The sequence below is a fragment of the Anser brachyrhynchus genome (genome assembly GCF_964034855.1).
Source record: "Anser brachyrhynchus genome assembly, chromosome: 3".
Lineage (NCBI taxonomy): Eukaryota > Metazoa > Chordata > Aves > Anseriformes > Anatidae > Anser > Anser brachyrhynchus.
The window spans coordinates 76,806,725-76,821,624 of NC_137696.1; the positions used below are offsets into that span (position 1 = coordinate 76,806,725).

General features: G+C 44.4%; 2 protein-coding genes across 7 annotated transcripts in view; one reads left to right on the forward strand and one right to left on the reverse strand.

Moving 5' to 3' along the window:
* The window catches only part of CDC40 (cell division cycle 40), a 38,515-nt gene extending 25,894 nt beyond the window's left edge, over positions 1-12,621 (reverse strand). Inside the window, exons 1-3 of the mRNA XM_080584434.1 lie at positions 12,422-12,621; positions 3,780-3,866; positions 2,197-2,326 (exon numbers count right to left, since the gene is read on the reverse strand). Of these exons, the coding sequence (XP_080440560.1) occupies positions 2,197-2,326; positions 3,780-3,866; positions 12,422-12,619 (415 nt within the window). The 5' untranslated portion in view covers positions 12,620-12,621. The remainder of the gene's footprint in view (positions 1-2,196; positions 2,327-3,779; positions 3,867-12,421) is intronic.
* A 307-nt stretch (positions 12,622-12,928) lies between these two features.
* Positions 12,929-14,900, forward strand: part of WASF1 (WASP family member 1) — an 85,815-nt gene continuing 83,843 nt past the window's right edge. For 3 of the 6 annotated variants that reach the window (XM_080584430.1, XM_080584429.1, XM_080584433.1), the window contains exons 1-2: positions 13,092-13,223; positions 13,683-13,746. Coding sequence is in view for 2 of the 6 variants with exons in the window: in XM_080584427.1 (XP_080440553.1) it covers positions 12,931-13,223 (293 nt within the window). In the remaining 4 variants the exon portion in view is untranslated. Of the gene's footprint in view, positions 13,224-13,682; positions 13,747-14,900 lie in introns of all 6 variants that reach the window. The other 3 variants (XM_080584427.1, XM_080584428.1, XM_080584431.1) reach the window with 2 other exon arrangements.

Sequence of the window (14,900 nt, forward strand, 5' to 3'; positions counted from 1 at the left end):
TGACTGATGTGTTTTCCAACATGAGAGATCGAGAGATATCAAGTCAAACTAGAAGGCTGTTAAATTCCACAGGTCTGAGCCAAACAGAACTACTTCCTCACACAAGGTGCTGGTGAGCTGCAGACCTGCCTGCAATAGTTTACCAAGTATACAGAACCCATTTACTTAGACCTGTTCAAGAAGCAACTGGATAAATTTGTGAAAAATCAAAGCCAAAACAAATTCACTGAAAAGCAATAAATACAGACACATTGGCCCGGCTGAGAGACGGCGTATTAGAAAAATATTCAGTCACGTTACTATTTGTTTGTCCCTTCCTTCTGCTCCTCATTAGGTTTCCACTGCTGCCCTCTTGTCAAAGAGGGCTGAGGAACATTCCAGCCTTTTTCAGCTACAGCGTGGATGTTCTGATCTAGCCAAGGACTAGGAAGAAAAAGTACTTTGACAGGAAATATTTACTGCAAGAGAAGTACATGGCAAAGACTGTGCCAAAAGATATTTTGGTTTTGTTAGTAATTAATACAGGTTTCCTCACTGAAAACATATTAACTTTCAAGATGATACATAAAACTACCATTAAAAAAAAGGGAAAAGGAAAAAACCCTACCTTAAAATAATGACAAAAAAGCTAAGAACAAATTACCATATTAAGGTGCAGAGACTGCAGCATTGACCTGTTTGGGATATGTGATCTCATTTACCAACCTTTGTCTTGTACCACACTTGTCCTTCATTTAGTCACGGGTTTTCTACATGCGAGCCACTGCAGATTTAAGACCTCCTGCCTTCGCGCAGTGCTGTCAAGCAGCCTGGAAAGGGCCAGAGCTTTCAAGATCTGCAGCTTTCAACTAACAAGTTTACTTTCTGTTCTTCCAATATATAAAGGCTTTGTCATTAAAAACACAGAAGAATCAGATTTATGCCTAGCAATTATACTTGTGGTTTTATACTTGCTGCTCTTTTTCAAGAAGATATTCATGACCTCCGTCCAAATGGAAAAGAAAATATTGATGTTTTAAATAGACAACTTTTTGACAGCTTAAACAAGCGCTGTTGTTAAACAGCTCACAATAGACCTTCTAGTGCTCATTTACTGCACCTTCTAGCTTGTACTTGAGCTTCTCAGTGCCAGCTCTTGCAGTTTAAACTGCCTATCTCAGCCCTTTTGTAGCTCTGTTTTTGCTGTACCCAGATCATTATCCACTGAACATTTCTAGAAAGCTGAACATGATAGTTGCACGGTTGCCAGTGTTATCAGTACAAAGATATATTTTTAAGACTCTCTTGTAGTAAAGCTTTCAGAGGAGTTGCTATGTACTGATAATGTAAATCAACAGCAGGAGTAGACTTACTAGTTCTATCCTCCCCCAAACTAAATTTTATAAAAACGAAATCCAAAAAACTACACACTATATGCCCACAGACACTTTTTTTGCAATATGTATTTAACACAGTTACAAAATACACAATCCACACAGCAGAAAATATAATTTCAGTGACCAAAACCCGAACTGCCTATTCAGGCTCCTACCTGCACTACCTGTCAATTCTAACATCAAAACTGCAGTCCAATAACTTAAATTTGTTACACAACTAGACATCCATTTCTTAATATCTGCATTTTACTTATGTTCTACATATTAATGACTCAGTGAAAAGTGCTTATTAGCTAAAATTGTGTTAAAAAAAAAGTCCTAAGTATATTTCATATTTATCATTTACAAGATATGCAGCTATTTACAGGTGAAAACGTTCCTCAAGATGAGAAAGCGGCAACTCTGACCACCCATATGAAGACAACACACCTTCGGGTATATCTTTGCTAAAACTACTCTAGCAGACGCATTCCCATTTCCAATCCCCATTCATATCTCTACAAGAAGCAACCACTGCGAAGAACCTGACAACTCAATAAGGCTTTCTTTTAGCTTCGTGAACCTTTAGTTAGAATCACATAAAGTAACCTATTTGCATAAAAGATCTTCAGTTATTTGTTACATTAAGAGCGTGAAATTTTGATTTGTGTTTTCTACACCAATGCAGCTAATGGAAGAATTAATTAAAAGCATTTTGGTAGGTCACACACTTGATTACAGCTTCAAAATGAGATTACCCAAATAAATACTACAGTCTACAGCTGTATGGATTCTCATTCAAAGACTTTCCCCCATGTAGATTCCACTATTAAGGACTTACCATAGGTTACAAATGTTCTTCTTTGTTGCTCAAACATGAAATCATTGATGTGAGCTGGTTCTGCATATCCAGAAAGCATATTTCTAGGTGCAGCCATCTGCTGAGTCCTGAATGGGTTTTCTGGTCCAAACTACAGTAAAAATTATAAAATAAGGTATATCAGAATTACTTATTTCTGAGTTACGTGTGTGTACCTTTTGGGGAAAAACAAACAAAAACAAACAAAGAACACGAAAAGAATGGTTTGTCTTTCAAAAATGGTAACACAAAGTCATTTCAGCTTTCCGTTTCCCTGTAACTACTGAATAAGCATCTTAGTCTGTTATTTTACACAGTGATCACTAACACAGTTGCTCTGAACAGCTCATTTCATGATTGAACTTTCTAGCCTGTATTACTGGTACAGAAGACAAATCAATATCAACTGTTAGACAAAAAAGACTTCTATTCAGTATGTGATCAGTACAAGCATGTTCAGAAGACAAAATCACAGTGTATTGTCCCTTAGAAGTGGGAGATATCAAGTCTTATAAAACTCTTGTAGTTAATATGGAAATTACACTGCCAACACCACTTTCATGCATCTAAAAAGCAACTAGGGACTTGCTGCATTATTCCAGAAGAAACACTTAGGAAACCCTGCCTTGCTTTTCTTTTTGCAAGATGACAAATGCCAAAGGCTTCCTGAACATACCATGGACATCGAGAAGTATTTGAACAGTGATTGCAAACACATACAATACACAGAATAGTATCAGTAAATACCAGTTTATGTATTTCCCAAAAAATGTTTTCTAAACAAAGTACAACTGATATAGAAATTTCAGATTGATGTAGGGCCATCTTAGTATGAATAATTCAAGGAACTGATCAGCTTTTTATCTATCTGGAGTGCCAACCCCCTGATTTCACAACATACAATCTGTACAAAGAAGTTAAATAGTGAAAAATGCATTTACAAAGAAGTTAAATAGTGAAAAATATATAAATGCTTGACAACTGTTTTTATATTTCAGATAGCCTGTCAGTTATAAAATAGAAAGTGGTCTACATTACACCATCCAGTCCAACTTGAGCCTAATATGGTTTTTCACTATACACCTTAGAATAGCTTAAGTTAAAAAAAACACTTAACGCTGATGTGAATAGTTATACTGAAACTGCTTGGATTTTAATTAAAAACAATACATCTACAAGACTTACAATTTATTTTGCTAAGTAGCTTGATGAGTAAATAGGAGAAGATGCAAAAAAAGTAAAAGACCACTTTAAAACTGTTTGTTTTACTTATAATGCTATTTTCCAAGCCTCATTTTTAATGTTTATAGCTCTAATTCTGATCACCACTGTAAGATTATTCTCAGAAGTTTTATGCAGAATATTAAAATTCAAGTATTAAAAGTACCACCTACATACCTGTATATAACTTTTTTTTTTCAATTTGCCCAAATTAGATTCTTAAATATAGCAAGCATCTATATGCTTGTGAAGTATGCCTTATTTGACTTCTAGGTGAGATTTACAGAACCTCTGCCCTCTAAGCCAAGTAGGTTTCTGCTCTAAATATCAATGTTGTTTCCTACCTCAGGTGCAAACATGGTATCGTAAGTGGGATTGTACTGAACTTCCTTGACAGCAGGATCGAGGTGGACTCCTGTTTCCACATCTTCCTGAAATAAAACAGACAGATTAAAACACCATTTTTCACATCCAGACTTTTAAATATATGACATTACCTCATTTCAGACCAAATCAATGCTGGATTTCAGGTTGACACTTCTAGAACGATGGAAAGAGAAAAGCACTTTGGCGAAAGAAAGAAAGAAAGAAAGAAAGAAAATGCCAAAATAATGCTTTAAAGAAGAAATTCAGTCTAAAAGGCATGTGGTATTTTGCACGTGTATTATTATTAAAAGATTTCATGTACACACTCTAAAAACAGTACCAAGATTAGAAGCAAGCTTTTTTTTTTGCTCCCCAAGATGTTTGAAAGCCAGCTCTTCTAAAGAAGAGTCAACTAAAACAGTCATCAATTCAATATTAAAGTGTGAAAGCTAAATTTCTACAAAAGGTAGACAGCAGAAGGCAGAAGTCACAAGCAACAGCTTTGAAAGATAGTTGGAAACAGAAGACATCAGAGCAAACATAACAATGAGCTTCAGAGAATCCAATGACCCCTCACCTCCAAGTTTTTACCAAAAGGCATGAATGTAATTCAGCTCCAGTTTTAAAGCACGTTCCCAAGCTTGTCGTGACAAAAATTTAACTTGATAGATGAAGGAACAAGAAAGAGGGGCTGAAAAAAAAGCATAACTTCTCAAACAACTCAAAGGGAAAACCTCAGAAGGGCACATGCAGCCAAAGCGGAAGACAGACAAGACGGGAAAGAAAAACTCCGATGAGGTGGCAGTGCTCCAAGAGAGCTGGTTTCGAGGAGGTCTACAAAGGTTCATTTACTCTGAGCCTAAACTGATGTTCCACAGAGTGGAAGCTCAGTTCCACAAAGCAGAACGTTATTTTGTGGTACTTCTACCAGCATTGCTTCCTGCAGCTTTCTTCTAGAATAAAGACATCTGAAAGGGATTTATAACGTGTCTGTATATTGATAACATTCCTAACAATTATACTGAAAGGTATCCGGCATCAATATTTAATCAGTGCTCAACTACAATGGGATCCCAAAAGCATCTGCAACTCACAGAAGGAAGAGGAACGGCAGCAGATCAAATTTTAGCAGTATCTTGTTTATCAGAGAATTACCTGGAACAAACTCAGCGTTCCCGTGGATTATAGTACCTTGAATGTGCGAAATGACACGTTCCGTAATCATCACCTGATTGCATTTGGTTAAAATTGCTCCAAAAATGTGTCTTTTTTTTTAAAAGCAACCCCATCAATTGTTTTTTGTACTAAGACTAGTGTCTTAGCAGAGCTTTAAGCTCAACTAGAGAGCTTTATACTCACGGCGTATCAGTTGTTTTAGCAGGCAGCCCAGCCGTTGCCCGGCTCTTGCCGGAGCCCTCAGCGCTGCCAATCCTCCGACTGCCCTCCTTCCTCTCCTCACACCCCCCTTCCGACTCACTGGGCTTGGACGGCAGTGGCTGCTGGTACAGGCACGGCCCTGACCTTCGTACACCACGAACTCGCCCACAAAGAGCACAGCAGGCCTGATCCAGTCATTCAGCAACAAGACAGACACCACCCCATCCCCAGCTAGACAGGGGCACATCAAATCCATTTCCCCACCTCTGTTACCTATGCACTTGCATTTTCTTGCAGATATCCACAACCTGAGGATGTTTTCCATAGGTAACTTTTTCAAGTTACAACTTACAGCTTGCTCTGCCAGCTAGACTGCACATCTTATCCACCAACCTTATCGCTGAAGAAATAAAAATTAATATTGTTGATAACATGGCAAAATCTATCTGACTCTCAGTGACATTTAAACAGTCACTAGTTCACTTGAAATTAAGGCATAGATTTTTTTTTTTCCCCTGCTCTTTATATGGAGAAAGGCAGGGAAATCTAATTTTGCAAAATTGCTGAGAATTGTTCAGTTCTTCCTCCTCTGTTAACTCCTATTACACACCATTTGGTGACTGAGAAAAGGAACAGGTTGTGCCGTGAAGGCTGACCTGCTGCTGGAGGACTGCAGCAGGTCTGGTTCTCCTCCTCTGCTGGTGGAACGGCGCGGAGCCATTTGAAGCCAGGCGATAGGTTTGCTCCGGGACCACCACGGGCATATTCCTTCTACGCGAAAACCAGCGAGCCTTGAAATGGAAGCATGTGTTCTATTTATCAGAGCTACGCTCTGCAAGACCTCCAGCCTTATTCACGCTTTCCTCCTTTTGAGCACCAAACGACGATCTGCTAATGCGCTGCCGAAGCGCACCGCTTAATTTCAAGTGGAATGAAAGAGCAAAAAGGTATCAGCAGGTCATTTCAGCAGGACTCGTCCTTCTGAGACAGAGGAAGCGAGAAAAGCGAGCACCCAGGTTGCCCGACTACCGCTGCCCCTTATGCTGGCACCAGCCAGCAGACTGTCACCGCAGGCACTCCACGTGCGTCTGCCATCGCTGCCGTGAACAGGGAGGAGATGACAGGAGCAGCAGCCAGGCAGGCTGCGACAGAGATAAGGTAATCTAAGGGACCACGTCCCTGTAGGGTTTTTTCCCCCCCTTTGGTCTCACAGGACTTATCTTGATTCATCTAAAATCTTAAGATGAGCAATTCATCATGCAGCTTATGCCTTAAGTGCGATACAAGCGGCTCTGTGGGATGGAAGACCATCAGTAGCTAGCTGAAAGAGGAAGGAATCTGTGATTTTAACGACGGGCTGAGTATTACTTTAGGTGACTTCCTGCTCAGAAATCATAAAAATGGGGTCAGAAAGTTGTTGATTTAAACAGACACAGTGTTCCTCTGCAGAAAGCCAGTTCAGCTGTAGGACTGGCAGAGGCAGCTTGCGTTTGCCACAGCTTGGAGATGGTACAAATACGGGCTTTATGGCATGTTCCAGTATTATTAAAGGTGCTACAGCCCACATAGCCTGCAAAAGAAGAATTAAGGTTTTAGGAAATAATGTTTTTACTGAATATGGCTTTCTTGAATGACGTAATGCAACGGAGCTGCAAATTTCAGCTCTCCATGTTCGCTCTCTGCTTTCCTCAGCACTGGTAACAAGAGTTCAGCTGCGTACTGTAGCAACATAGGGCAACATATACCAACTACTGAAAAGGGTCCAAAAGAGAAAAATCAAGAATGATCCAAGGTCTAAGAAAATATGACCCGTGAAGAAGAAAATTGAACAATTTAATTTAGTCTAAAAGAGATTAAGATTATATAATTAAACAGAAACAAGGACTGCAAAGCACTGAAATTGCGCTTTGTTGATCCACTGAGGTTTGCTAAGTACAGGATAAATGTGTGTCTGTCCAGAACAACAGAGGTACCACCCTTGATGCAAGGAAAAAAAAAAAAGAAACAGATGATATTTTATTAGTGAAGCACTTGGGGTATTGTTCTCTCTCTCCCCCTCTCCAATAAAGCGATCATCTGCTTACTTGCAATATCAGGTTGATATACAGTTCAGATGGTATTTGGTTAGGTATATACAAAAATATTTCATTCTTAACTGCTCTCCTTTTACCTCCTCTCTGCTGTGCTTCATCCTACAGCACTGTATCACATGCTGTCACAGAGGAAGGGCACTCGGGGCTGTACTGTGGCGTACTAGTGTTTCCCAAGGAATCTACCTCGAGGCACAGAGAAGCCAGGCATAGACGAGTGCTTCACTGCAACTCCCCAGAGATGGCAGAAGGTCTGGCTGCTGCCAAGGTGTCCTCCTTCAGCCCTGCCATAAAGTCCCTCTGGCCAGTTAAAAGTCAGCAGAGGTAAGAGCACAGGAAACAAAAGGGATTTTAGACTATTAATACAGTAAACCAGATTAGCTTTCCTTTTTACGGATTCTTCACATGCACCACAGTCCTCTTCTTCTTCAGAAAAACCCTACCTGAATGTCATAAAACAAAAACATTACAATTTATGAAAAGCACTTGATTTGCAGAATGTAAGATAGCTCATTAAAAATAGATTTTTTTTTTTTCTGGAAAAAGCCTGCTGGAAGTTTTCTTTGATATCTTTGAAAGACAAGACAAAAACATCCTTGACTTAGACACAGGTCAAATCCCTGAAACACACATTAAAGAAAAATCCTAAACAAAAGCAACAAGCTACAGTATGGATGCAGCTAATTTTGTTCCTTCATAAGAGGATAATAATGTTGCCTACGTTAGTGCAACTCTCAATCCTTTTAATCCACAATATTTTTTAAATTTCAGCCAAACTCTGTAACACCCATTGTGCTAGCATGTGGCTGCCTTCAAGTTTAATGAGAGTTGTTGATACATTTAGAAACAGAATCTGACACTTGAAATTTCAACTGTTTGTCCAAACGTGAGGTTTAATGGCACAAAGCAAAGGTCATAGTTTTTTAGTTTCACATCATGCAAGCAAGAAGTTACAAGATATCTGTATGTTTTTGTTTTTTTCATGGACATTTTAGATAATAAACTTACAATGTTCCCTTTTCCCCAAGTAAATTCATTGCTAATTAGCCAAATAGCTAAAACATACAGCTGGCTTTGCATAAGGTTTAATTAGTTTTAATTATCCATTAAAAAAACGCAGTAAATTAAGACCGCATCCCACGAGCTGTGAAGGCTTCAGCAGTTTGTCACTTACCCATTCTTGCATAAATCGCTTGGGCTGTCAAATAACAATATTCTCCTATTCTATAGATTTTTCAGATTTATTACCAAGAAATGAGTGGCATTTACCGTGAGGCACCAGCAGTAACATTTGGTCCTTACTAGCTTTTAGTCATTCTACCCATTCATGTACTCTAACAGTAAATGTCCATCCCCCTGACTTCAAAAGGTGGTGAGGCCCTGGCACAGGCTGCCCAGAGAAGCTGTGGATGCCCCATCCCTGGAGGTGCTCAAGGCCAGGCTGGATGGGGCTTTGGTCTGGTGGGAGGTGTCCCTGCCCATGGCAGGGGGGTTGAAATTAGGTGATCTTTAAAGTCCCTTCCAACCCAAACCATTCTGTGATTCTATGAAAAAAATAAAAATAAACTGACAAGAAAAGTATATGTTTAATGGTTTCGTTGAACTAGGCTAAAAATCCATCATCTTGCATGTTGACAAGTTCTAAACATCTACAGAAGATATTTTGTGTCAACAGAAAGCAGAAAAGAAATCAAATTAAAAAGAAGCCAAGACATTCTTAACAAGTCATCCCAGAAGTCACCAATGTTCATTATTGCTTCCTAATGGTCTCACAATGACTTTGTACCTTTCCTCTCCACAGATGAGCAAGAATTAGATTTTAAAGAACATTAAGAAATGTGACTGAAGTCTATTTTTATTCCCTGAAGTAATATTTTTCTGGACACCTACACACTGCCAAAGGTAAACTAGTTCCAACAGAAAAAAAATAGACCTGAGACTTCCAACCCCTTCCCACATTAAATACATAATTTCCAGTTCCTGTACTAGCCCAGTCCAGTTGATTATCCTGTCCTCAAAAACAGTGAATGAGACACTGTAGATGAATAAGGGACCATCTGCTCCCATCCAAGTCTCACCCTGAACAGACAAAGAATAAATACTCTCTCCCAAAGCAACAGTTGTAGCTGCAACATTTCATGCGAATCTGGTTTCTTCACAGTATGTTCCATTTCCTAAATTTCCTTCGGCATTTTTAATTCACTAAGTTTAATTCACAGGTTTGTGAGCAACCTTAAGGTTGATTTTTTTGTATCAGTAGAAGCTGTATGAAAAAATTATAATTGCTTTTGGCAAAGTCTAGCAAAACATAACTTAGAGAGAAAACTAAAATAAGGGATTTAGAGTGAAAAAAGGGAACTGCTATAGGTCTTGAATTGTAAGCTGAACTCTACATTCAAATCAAAGCCAGTGTTACTAAGACACTGAACTAACATTCATAACACACTGGTGGTAAACACCAAGGAAATGAGCCTCTGTATTTGACTGTTTCACATTACATTCTTAATTTACCTAATTCACTATCCATAGAAAAAACAACACAGACACCTTTCTTAGCCAGTTTCTGGATGCCTAACCCATACCAAATGGGTTCAATCACCAAGTGGCCATCACCAAGATCACCAAGTGGCCATCAGTTAAACATATTCTGTGTTTTCCCTCACTGTGTTAACAGTAACATTTTAAAGAAGCCCAGTTCACAGAACTGATTGCTTTAAAAACAGAAGAGACGAAGAGCCTGCTCAGTCCAACATTACAGACGGATGGATGCCATGCTGGGGACGAGGTCTCCGTGGCTGATTCTCTCCTAGTGCCTCAAGTTCACAATGCTGACACAAAGCAGACAGAGGTTTACAGCTCACCAGAGCCACCATAATTGTCTGGGAGCTCCCCATCCTATGGGGAGATGCTCTTACAGAGCAGAAAGCCTTTTGACCTTACTTCAGGTGGGCTCTTTCTCCTTAAAGGAGGCATTGCAAGAAGGCTGTGCCTACTTCTGATCCTAACTGCCTTAAATCTCACCATGAAGCTGCGTAAAGCGAAACACATCCATAAGAAAAAGAAACACCAAAAAATGCGCCCAGATGGTGCCTGCTTCGCCAGCGCAGTCGCCATGGAGTCAGAAGGCAGAGCTTGGCTTTGTGAAGATCTGCCTCTGCCGTGAGCAGAGCAACCTGCCGTGTCTCAGACACGAAATGAGAACAGGGCCTGCCTCTGTGCAGAAAACGCAACTGCCAGCGGGAAGCTGACCCGAGCTGAACTCATGTCAACAGGCCAATGAACTAACACAGGTTTTTGCAGAAGTCACAGGACCTGACTCTTCCCTGAAGAAGGGCCTCTCGTGCTGCGTTTGGCCAAGCAGAAGTGCTGAGCTCCATGCCGTTCCCTCGGGTCCTGTCGCTGTCCCCAGAGAGCAGAGCTCAGCGCCTGCCCCTCCGCTCCCCTTGTGAGGGAGCTGCAGGCCGCCATGAGGCCTCCCCTCGGCCTGCTCTGCTCGGGGCTGAACAAACCAAGGGACCTCAGCTGCTCCTCATACATCTCGCCCTCCAGCTCCTTCACCATCTTCATAGCCCTCCTTTGGACACTATCTAATTGTTTTGTGTCCTTCTTATACTGTGGTGCCCAACTTAAAAAAAAAAAAAAAAAACACACCCCAAAACGTTGTGGGTGAATGAGCTAAGAATTATGCCCTGCTAATAAAGAGAGCGAGGAACCTACCCCTCTTTAAAGTATATTCAAATCTAAAGTCTGTGCAAGTTAAGATAAAACTCTTCATCAGCAACAGGTACAACGCTTACAATCGGTGAGCAGAACACCAGATATATAAAACTTACATTCTCAATTTCCAGAAATGCACTCGTGTGTGGCTGTCGTTCATATTACATGATCAACCCACCTAGCCTCCCCTCTTAGCACCATCTTTTCTTACGCATTTCTGGTCCCTTGTGTATGACACATCCCTGCACTTAGGAGTACTCGATCCTCATTCGTGTCAAAACAGCACTTGCACAAGCGATACTAAATGAACCGTAACTCTGCTTTTCTCCTCACTCAACTCCTTGTTTTTTCTAAAGTCATACTTACAGAATGATTGTGATTTGAACATCATTTCTTTTACATTTGTTCAGGAAGGGCTTTCTAATCATAAAAAGTTAGAGTGAAATCATGAACGGGTGACTGGCAAGCCTTCCCTGCTGGTTGGTGGGCTGCTATCATTTACAGACACAGAAGGTGTTGAAAGCATGGTGTCTGTGAGACTGATACTTTTATGTTTTGGTTAGCAGAATGCTTGTGGCAGAGACAGTCCTGGATGAGCTGGTGGATACCCCCTTCACGGCATAGTTTGGGGAACAGCTTTGAATGGCACGTGCTACTGACACCTCACTCCTTCCTCCAGCTGCTGGGTCCCACTCTGGCACTGGGCGTTTCACAGCGCTGGCACAGCACTCGTGCAGCTCAGAGGAGCTGATCCAAGGAAAACAACTCCAGCAGTATTTTGGTTTTCAATCCAGATCAGCTCCCTGATGTCACCCACATAGGAACTGCACAAGCATTCGTGCTGGTGTGGCAAAGGGAAGACCTGCTGCCACAGCCTCGGAGGGACAAAGAGCACAGCCAGTGCTATTTACCATTTACTATAATTCATGTTCAAAAGATATTAAAGGTGTTAATTAGCATTTATTTCAAAGCCTGCACAAGGCAGTCCGCCAGGTGCTGCAAGTGAAGAAGTGGGATATTTGCAGACTTCAAGGAGCGCAGCGGGGCTTATGTACTGCGAGCACACGACGTAACGTGCAAGGGCATATATGATTAATAATGACAGCACATGAATTAGGTAATGACAACGCAGGGGGAGATTCCCTGCTCCCTCTTTGCGAGAACGCAGCGACCCCGAGCCCTCACAGCGGCACGGAGCGGGCACAGAGCAGCGGGCGCCCGGCGCCGCTTCCCCTCAGCGCCCCGAGCCCCCCAGGGGCCGCGGTCGGCGCCCCGAGCCGAGTAGAGCCGAACGGGGCCGAGCCCAGCCGAGCGGAGCCGAACGGACCCGAACGTGGCCGAGCCCAGCCGAACAGACCCGAGCGGAGCCGAACGGACCCGAGCGGAGCCGAACCAACCGCTCCCCCCCTCCCCCCGGGGTCCCGGCTCCCCCGTACCTTCACGGCCACTTCCGGGGCCGAGTCGACGGGCAGCGCCGGGGGCGCGGCGGGCGGCGGGCGGAGGTGCAGCACGGCGTCGCGGCTGGCCAGCACGGCGGCGGGCCGGGGGCCGGCCCCGGGCTCGGACTCACCCTCCGAGTCGGGCTCCGAGTCGGAGCCGCCGTAGGAGGCGAGCGCGGCGATAGCCGCCGACATCTTGGCGCGGGGAGCGACGGGACGGGCAGGTCCTGGCAGCCCCAGGGCTCTCGCCGTGGGGATCTGCCCACGGGGTGAGCGGGGCGGGGCCGCGCGGCTCGAGGTGGCTGATTAAAACCCTAAATGCGTTTTAAGGAATAAATCGCGGAGTCTTGTGGGTTCTGAAGGCGTTCGAGGTGGGCTTCGCCTGCCTCTGTTGTTAGTGGCGTCTAACCTTCCAGGACCGCCGCGCGGGACTACAAGCCCCAGCATGCAATGCGGCGCCCCTTCCTTTCGATTGGCCGCCAGCGAGCCGGCTTTGTTACGTCACAATGGCGAGCCCCGCCTTTCTGTCTCTGGTGGGAGGAGAGGAGAGAGAGGGGGCCGGACCGTACCACCTGCCCCCCGCGGGGGGGGGGGGGAGCGGAGAGGAGCGGGGGTGTCCGCGCGAACAGCACCGCCCCCCGCCGCCGGCCCCTCCCCCCCCCCGCCCTCCCGCACACGGTGCCCGCGCCCATTGTGCAGCCTCCGCGCCCCCGCCCCTCGGCGTGCGCCCGGGCTCCGCGCGCGCGGAATGGCGGCGGCGGCCGTTTGAAGGCAACGGCTGCGGGAGGGGCGCGAGCCGGTAAGTGCCGTTAGTGGGGGGGCGGGCGGGCGCTGAGGGGATGGGGGGGGGGGGGGCGACGCCTCGCCTTTGTGTGAGGGCTTCGGGGCCGGGGCGCCCGCAGCCAGCCTTTGTGCCGCCCGGGGCAGCCGGGGGGTGGCTGTGGGGTGGGTGGGGGGCGGCTTTGTTGTGCTCCAGCCGGCGGGGAGCGCCTCAGCCGCGTCGGGGGGTCGCGGGCAGGCGGCCGGGGGGCTGCCCGCGGTGAGATCCTGTCAGCCACGGGGCTGGGTGCGGGGTCCGTGCCCCGCAGAACCGGCCCCCGGTTGCACGAGCCGCCGCGCCGGTGCCGTGAGGAGGCAGGTGGCGGCTCGCCGGGGAAAGTTTCCGTTCGCTTAAATCGCAGGGAAGGTGGATTTTTAGCGAGCGCTCAGGTACCATCGCTGCGTGTGAAACCCCGACCTGTCTCCGCTTTAATTCCAGGGAAAATAGTGTAGAAGGATAACACGCATGGCCCCTCCGAAATCGAGTTTTGTCGAAGCAAGCGGTAATTCCTCCTCTTCTATTCCTACGATAACATGTTTGTGCTTGGCGGCTCGCGACCGGGCATCTGCGGGTTCGGGGAGGGCTCGATCAGCACCAAACAAGCCGAGAGCGGCACATACAGCTTGTTAAAAAGGGTCCTCTCGCTGAGTACTGAACGCTGCCTTCTAGAAGCGTTGTGCTGTACGTTGGGTGAGGGTGCTGCCGGCTCAGAACGACGCCAGCCTGCAACAGTGGGTGGGAGATGGATGAATCGGGATACCTGGCTTCTCTTTCACTCCAGGTTTCCCCCTCCTGTTTCTCCTTGCGGTCGCTTTGCCTCTTTTCCTTCAGTTTCTGCCAAAGGAAGATGAAAACGTCCTGCTTTCTGCAGCGTTCCCGCATGTAAAAGGCGCTGTTTGGCACTGGTTTGTTTCTACCCGTGGTGGTGAATGTACCAAGTGCTACCAAGTCTTCCTTCTTTCCCTAGGTGAAAGAGCAATAAGTATTTAAAAATATTTCCTTGAGAAATAGAAAAACATCTTACCTTTTTTTAAAAAAAAAAAATCTGACAGATGAGTGTAAGCCCTAATGGATTTTTCCCCCCCTCTGTTTGAAACATTTATAGGCTCGTGCTTTTGTGAATCATCCAACATCTAATAAGGTCTTACTGCATGCTGCAGCCTTTCCTTCAGTCAGAACGCTCGTAGCATCTCAATTTCACAAACTTAAAGTTTTCTTAGGCAATCGTCTTTGAGACCTCTACCCTTCTGTCAAACTTGATAGAATTCAGCCAGCCGGTTTCCAGGCTGTATGGAACACATGGGAGCCCCTAGCCCTCACCAACGCTTTCTGCATGTGACTTATTTCCTTAAAAAAGCTGGGGTAAAGTATATTACATCTTAACTCAATGTGTCACAATTTTTCCTTCACACCAATCCTTTCTTCCCTATAGTAGATAACAAAATGTGTTTCTCAACGTTTTTAATATGTTTTGTCCTACTTTCTTTTCCCTTTACTTGCTTTTTCATAGCTCCTTTTCCATGATGGATGTGTTTTATCTCATACCCTGTGTTTTCTGCTGGCTTTTCTTCCCCACAGAAGATGCTGCATATAATCCTGCTTGTGCTATTTTTTTCTATATTTTTTTTAACACTCTTAAAATTCTGTCAGCCCACT